General features: G+C 34.3%; 1 protein-coding gene across 1 annotated transcript; it reads right to left on the bottom strand.

Moving 5' to 3' along the window:
• Positions 1–5,899: 5,899 nt before the first annotated feature.
• LOC133180149 (uncharacterized) lies at positions 5,900–7,034 on the bottom strand. The gene is made up of 2 exons (XM_061314721.1): positions 7,018–7,034; positions 5,900–6,863 (listed from the first exon to the last, which is right to left on the bottom strand). The coding sequence occupies exons 1-2, from the start codon at positions 7,032–7,034 to the stop codon at positions 5,900–5,902; spliced, it is 981 nt and encodes a 326-aa protein (XP_061170705.1).
• Positions 7,035–7,466: the final 432 nt, after the last annotated feature.

Raw genomic sequence — 7,466 nt, 5'->3', positions numbered from 1 at the left:
ATTCGTAAAAAAAAAATTGTGCATCTTTTAAAAATCTTATTCTCAAGAACCACTGGTCAAGAAAAAAGCCCGATTACTAGTAGTCATATTATAATAGAAGTATCCTCAGGTAGTGTAGATTAAAGTTTGTTCCAATCATGACCCCAAGGGGTAGGGCAGGGTCACAACAGGGGGTCAAAGTTTACCATAGGAATATATAGGAAATATCTTTAAAAATCTTCTCAAGAACAGCTAAGCCATTATTAGTCATTTTGATGCCGAAGTATCCTCAGGTAGTGTATATTCAAGTTTGTTCCAATAATGACCCCTGGGGGTAGGGCGGGGCCACAGCATTGGGTCAAAGTTTTACATAGGAATATATAAATTTAATGATTAGGGGGCATTTTAGTAAAACGCTTTGAGGACCTCAAGCAGTGGAATGATCTGACAACATTGGAATGGACTAGCCAAAGGGTATATAAGGCAAAGCTTTTAGAAAGTCAGGCATTCAGAAGCTAGCTAAAGAAGTTAGATGTTGAATCAGCAATAAAGACGTTAAGGTATTCCAACCCTGAAAGCATCAGCTTCAATGAAATTGAATACATAACAGATGTTTAGGGGTTGAATACTCAGTGTATTTAGACATAATTCCCATTTATTACTATTAGCATGTAAGGGAGGGATTTGTCCTAATTTATGACGTTGAATTTTGGTAAGAGTTATTTCCTTCTGTTTTTAATTAATAAAAAAATCAATTAAAAAAAACTTCTCTGGTAAAAAAAATCGTGTTCAGTTGTTATTCTATTTGTAAAGTTTTCATGCATCTTTCCACCATATTATTAATTGAATTTTTATTTTTAAAAAATCGCTTGTCTCCATCAACTTCAATGGAATCTTTGTTAATTAATTACTGCTTAGTTAATTACACTTTTGAAACTTTCTCTTGGTAAACCTTTTTCTACTGTAAAATGCTTTTAAAAAAATATCAGAGTATTATGTACGTGATGGACATTTAAGGCGAAATGTCCCTATAATAAGAGAGATAACTTTTCAAGGAAATTATTCCAAGCATTCGAATGAATTTTCTCACTGGAGTTTAAAATGAGGACCATTATATAGTTAATTCAATCAAAACTGAATTACGGTGTATGTTACAAATATTGATTTCTGTTTCAATAAATAATTTTTTTTAAATTGTTACAGGAATTTATCATGTATCAGATGCAGAATTTTCATAATTTATCAATTTTTTCTCTTTAAATATATTTTGAAGAAAGATAACTCTTGTAGATGGAAAGATAACTCTTGTAGATGGATGCATTTTTTACAAGCACAGAAAACAATGTGATGTTCTGATTTAAAAGCAACTATTCATTATGTTTTCTAATATAAATTATATTTTTGTCATCTCGCCCAAGCAAAACTATTAGCTTTGTTTGATTTGCAGCAAAAAGATAAACACAGTTTGAATTGAAAAAAGGTCATTTATTAACAAAATGACGAAACTACTAATGCAGTATAATACTTTTTGTAATGAGAATTACATAACACTCCATGAGAAAGTCAACTTAATGTACTTTGTAAAACTTCACAATATATACACTCTATGAGAAACATCTGACTAGTTTAATGATTATTGCAAAATCAAAGGTGGGGACCAATAAAACAGCAACAAAATAATAAAACAGCCTTAATTACGTAACACTCCATGAGACAGTCAAATTAATGTACTTTGTAAAACTTTAGAATATATACACTCTCAAGAAACATCTGACTAGTTCAATGATCATTGCAAAATCAAAGTTGGTTACCAATAAAACAGACATAACAAAATTACAGGTTTGGGAGGGTGGTGGGTGAAAACACTAAATAGCTAGCTTTCTACTACCGTAGAATTTCAGCTTTTGTTTACAAACTTTGACGTATTGCACTGCCACCTAACGGCAGTGTTACTCTGCAGGGAGATAACTCTCCCAACACACCAACTACAGCTCATGCCAAAAATGCATTTATTAACATAAATGTAATTTTTTGTCATCTCGCCCAAGCAAAACTATTAGCTTTGTTTGATTTGCAGCAAAAAGATAAACACAGTTTGAATTGAAAGAAGGTCATTTATTAACAAAATGACGAAACTACTAATGCAGTATAATACTTTTTGTAATGAGAATTACATAACACTCCATGAGAAAGTCAACTTAATGTACTTTGTAAAACTTCACAATATATACACTCTATGAGAAACATCTGACTAGTTCAATGATTATTGCAAAATCAAAGGTGGGGACCAATAAAACAGCCAACGTATTACTAATAAGTATGACTGATTAGTAATACCCCCCACCCAATAGTTTTTTGGGCGAGGTAAACAAAATAGGAGAAAACACCTAGAGTATATTATTATAAGACTTAGAATTTCACACAAAGATAAGATTTATTTTCCATTAATACTTTTAAATGTTAATTCGACTGTATGGCAAAACAATTTATTCCTACTGTAATGTGCAACACATGGATACCAAGTGAACCCTCATCAAAGAATGTTTAAAAAGTAGCTTATTCAACATTAGAATCAGAGAAAAACAATGCAATAAACACACATGGATACCAAGTTTAACAACATCAAAATATTACTAAAAAGTAGCTAAATCCACATTTAACAATCAAAAAAAAACCTAAACTAACCTTAAGTAATTAATATAACATGACATTTTGCCTCTGTCTTCATATCCAGTCTTGTATTTTTAATTAAACCAATCTAAAAATTACATGTGCATTGGATAGAGGCCCCTGTCCTCACATCCAATTTTGTAACTTATTCAAATTTTTTATTTTGGATAAAGGCCCCTGTCCTCATATCCAACTTTGGAAATATTCAAAAACCAGTATATTGGCTCCTGTCCTAATATCAAATCTTGTAGCTATTTCTACAAAAATCAGTGTGTAACAATGGACAAAGGCTTGTAACTATTCAAAATTATACACTGGATAAAGTCCTTTGTCCTCATATTCAACCTTCGAAATATTCAGACAATATATTGGATATACATTGGATAATGACCCCTGCCATCTTTTCCAACCATGTAACTATTTCTATTCAAACCACTAAATGTATAACATTGGATAAAGGCCCCTGTCCTCATATCCAAACTTGTACACATTCAGAATAAATTGTAAGTACTTTTACATCAGATAAAATTACACATTCAGTATCAGTTTGTTATTAAGCCTTCCACAATACAAGCCAATTATGAAGGGACTATACACATTCTTGCAGAATTTCTTCTCTATGCTACAATTAAAGGTACCTGATCACAATATATACACGTGAAGGCTTATTATGTATTAGTAAGTGTTTACTTTGTACTGCTTACAATCAGCTGAGAAATTTTTCCATTTTACAATGACAAAACTTGTTTATAATTTTAATAAAGGAATTCGAATATATCTTCTAAAAGCTTCTGATTTCCATCTTCCTAACAGCTGAATCTGATCATCAGAAACTCCTTTTGATTTAGCCCATGATGCAGCACCAATTCTAAATGAATGACCCTTATAAATTTTAGTATCATAACCCAAAAATGTAAGAGAAATTTTCAATTGTTCATTGAACATATGGCGTGTAATAGGCGATTGATCTCTAAGCATGAAAAGAGGCCCATCTTCTTCACCCCTTACATTCAAATAATCTAACATTGCTAGCACTGCACAAGTTTCCGGTTTTTCAGTGTCTGCAGTTATTTGAAATGTCACAGGTGGCTTGCCTTGATGATGCTTGAAGTTTGTTAGAGTTAATATCATTTCTTTAGGTCTGGCATTGGGAGATTTTTCCAATTGTATAGCTGTTAATGGTAGGACAGTAGAAGACTTTGTTGTGCTTGTGATTTCACCAATGCGTAAAAATGCATGAAAAGCTAGTAAAAACATTGCTTTAAACAAACATTTCTCATAAAATGAAGATGTACATAAATGAAGGGAGTTTACCAATTTTTGTAAAATTGAAGGGGTAATAGGCATTCTGACATCTGCAGTGGACTTTAATTTTTGAAAACCCTGAATTGTTCGTTTTATCACAAAATTTTGAGTAGGGTCAACATGACCTTCCATCTTACTAAAATGTGCTAATGCAGACAAATATGTACAAACAGTTTGAGGAGCAAGAGCTTTTTGGTAACAATTTGATATAAACAACACTAAATGTTCTACATCAATTGGAAATGTTACTGTTCCAGGAAAATGGACTTCCAAGAATTCCTCATAAGCCAATTTTGCTCTCTGATATGAATTACGTGTCCCAACTGTAAGGGCATTGTCCAACAAGAACTGCGACACCTCTTTCAGATTTTGTATATTTCTGATGGGATCTCCAACGGAGACTTGTCCATGTGTGGAGCCAGTTCCCGGAACTGTTGAATCTGCAATCGAGACAATTTGTCACTTAATATGTTTTTGACACCTGGCACATGTTTAGCATAAAATAGAATGTTGAATTTCAAACACTGAACAATGAGACGACGCAATAAATTCATAATAGACTGGTCCTTTGCACTTTGTTTATTAATAACGTGCACAACTGCCATATTATCTGAAAAGAAACAGATTCTCTTATTAGCCATTTGATTTCCCCATAAATGAACAGCCACAACAATTGGGAAAAGTTCTTTTACAGATATATGATGTTCAGTCCATTCGGTCGTCCATTCTCCGTAAAACCATTGTTTTCCAAACACCCCTCCATGTCCTAAGCCACTTGCATCCGTATACAATTGCAGTGTTTCTGATGTTTGAAGCTTATTGTCCAAAAAAAATGATGAACCATTAAAATGTTCAATAAAAAATGACCATGCCTCTAAATCCGCTCTTGCATCTTGTGTTATTCTTCGCTTATGGTGAGGCTTTTTTAATCCTTTGGTCAAATCAATGAGCCGGCGGAGGAATGTTCTTCCTGGTGTAACTACTGCACAGGCAAAATTTAATAGCCCAATCAATGATTGAATTTCTTGTAGAGTCATCTTTTTCCGACACTTTGCATTGAAAATTTCCTTACGTATCTTGGAAAGTTTTTCTTCTGGGAGACGTATAATCATGTTATCCGTGTCCAATTCCAATCCAAGAAATGTGATGGTGGTTGTTGGAAATACTGTTTTATCTTGTTTCATTGGAATGCCGATGTGGTCAAAAGTGTTAAGAAGTATGCATAATTGTTTCTCACATATAGAGTAGGAAGGTGGTCTTACCAACAAAAAATCATCCAACATATGTACACATCCAGGAATCTTAAGTTTGTTGGTTACAATCCAATGCAATGCTGTTGAAAATTTTTCAAAAAGATTACATGCAAAACTTAATCCCATAGGAAGTGTCTTATCAAAGTATATATCTTTCCCAATGGCAAACCCCAATAGTTCATGGTCAGATGGATGAATAGGAATATTTTTATAGCCATGTTCAATATCTGTTTTAGACAAATAAACTCCCTTTCCAAATTGTTTTATCAATTTAACAGCATCATCAACAGTTTGATAAGATACAGCTGAATGTTCTCTATCAATTCCATCATTAATTGATGACCCTTCAGGAAATGAGAGGTGATGGATTACCCTATATTCCCCAGGTTTCTGCTTAGGAACCAGACCCAGTGGAGAAATCTGTAATGCTTTGAATGGAATATTATTGATATGGAAAGGGCCCCCGACCCTATTTGTGGCAACTTTTTTTTTGAATTTTTTCCTGCAAAATTTCTAAATTTTCACGAGCTGACTTGAGATTTTCACTATAACGAAAAGTTCTATTGCCATTAAATGGAATGCGAAACCCAAACTTAAACCCATCCAACAAGTACTGTAGTTTTTCCTCTTCATAACCCTCTAGCCACAAATTTAACACATCAACTTTTATCGGTGTAACCACATCATGATCTTTATTTCTTAGCCTTTGTTGCGGTCTGACTGATTTTGTTCCCACTTGCTGGCAAGGATCTAACTGGGCTTGGCTGGATTTCACTTGAGAGGGTACAGATTCTTTTGTGGTGTTGTCCTTGGCACCTAAGGCAAATATGGGGAAAGTCACAGTTTGTTCTGAGGCACTTCCCTGCGTTGTTGTTGAAACTAAAGCACGGACCTTTTTCCTGTGATCTGGCACGAAAGGGCTGCTGTTTGTTTCCTGACTGCTGAGTATAGGAGCTGTTAGTTTTTGATGATTTCTCCCAAGTCTGAATTTTGGTTTTTAAGCCAATCTGTAGTGCCTCAGAATGAAGTTCCTGGTTGATAAGCTGCCAGGGCATAAGACTTGGGCTATCCGCTCTCCACAGTCGAAATTGCTCATCATAATACAGAGCTGCCTTTTCCCCAACATCTGCATTTAATTTTTGTACAATTGCCATGTACTTCATCATGTTGGAAGACTGGTTAGGAAATTTCTCACAATAAATTGACACAAAAATGTGGAATGCATTTATCCACTGAGTGAAATATTTCAAATAAAACTTTTGCTCTTTGTGCTGAAAAGTTATTTCATTGTTTGCACCTTGCACTGCTTGTAATTTTGAATATGGATTCTTGAACAGGAGAGCACCAAGTTGGATGTATTCTTCCGCCCAAATTTTAGCTTTCAATTTCTTGTCAATGCTTTGTCCTAAGGGACGACCTGAATGTAATGGACCCGTTGTATTTAAAACATTACCTTGGGTACTGTTTGTCAAGGGTTGACTTGGCAGGGTTGCTGCACTGCTTGTACCCTGTTGACTAGGCTCTCCTTGATGGACTGTTGCTACAACATTGTTAGATGGGGCGGTTGGCTTACATCCAAGCTGCTTACGTTGGTAGGAGATCCTTGCTCTGTAGGCAGATGCGACATATCTCCCTTTAATTTCTGAGTAACCATTTCTACAATGTATGGTACCATTGTTTGCAGCATCTGTGACATCAGATCGGAAACCTCCTTTCTATTTGTATCATCTAGTCTTCTTCTTTTGCGTGCTGGCGGCATTTTGAGAGCTGAAATAAATATAGCTTTATTACAATACCAGTACTAACGTACTTTATGGCATTTAGCATTGATTAACATCAAAATGCAAAAACAACTTGCAATTACCATTGCCAAGACAATGAAGTAAAATCCTTAGCAGGAATAAGCTTTCATCTTTTTGATAAAATTCCTTAACAGGAAGTTCCTTAACAGGAAAAAGAAACTTATCATCCTTAGCAAGATGAATAAGCCATTATTCATTGCAATGTCCTTAACAGGTCTTACATGTATTTAAAATTCCTTAGCAGGAATACAATTTAATCCTTAGCAGGATAATTCAGAGACTTCTGATTCTAAGTTCCTTAACAGGAAGTTCCTTAGCAGGAAGAAACTTTCATCCTCCGCAGGGTAAATAGAAAACAATTGATTTCAAATACATAAATTCCTTAGCAGGAATAACTTTTCATCCTTAACAGGATATAAAAACCTATTGATTGCAAATTCCTTTACAGGATTTAAAT

Source organism: Saccostrea echinata, unplaced genomic scaffold (assembly GCF_033153115.1).
Source record: "Saccostrea echinata isolate AGI-Se365-2 ecotype Australia unplaced genomic scaffold, CSIRO_AGI_Sech_v1 ptg000006l, whole genome shotgun sequence".
Classification (NCBI taxonomy): domain Eukaryota; kingdom Metazoa; phylum Mollusca; class Bivalvia; order Ostreida; family Ostreidae; genus Saccostrea; species Saccostrea echinata.
The sequence above is the reverse complement of the archived record's forward strand: the minus strand, read 5'-3'. Positions and strand labels throughout refer to the sequence as shown.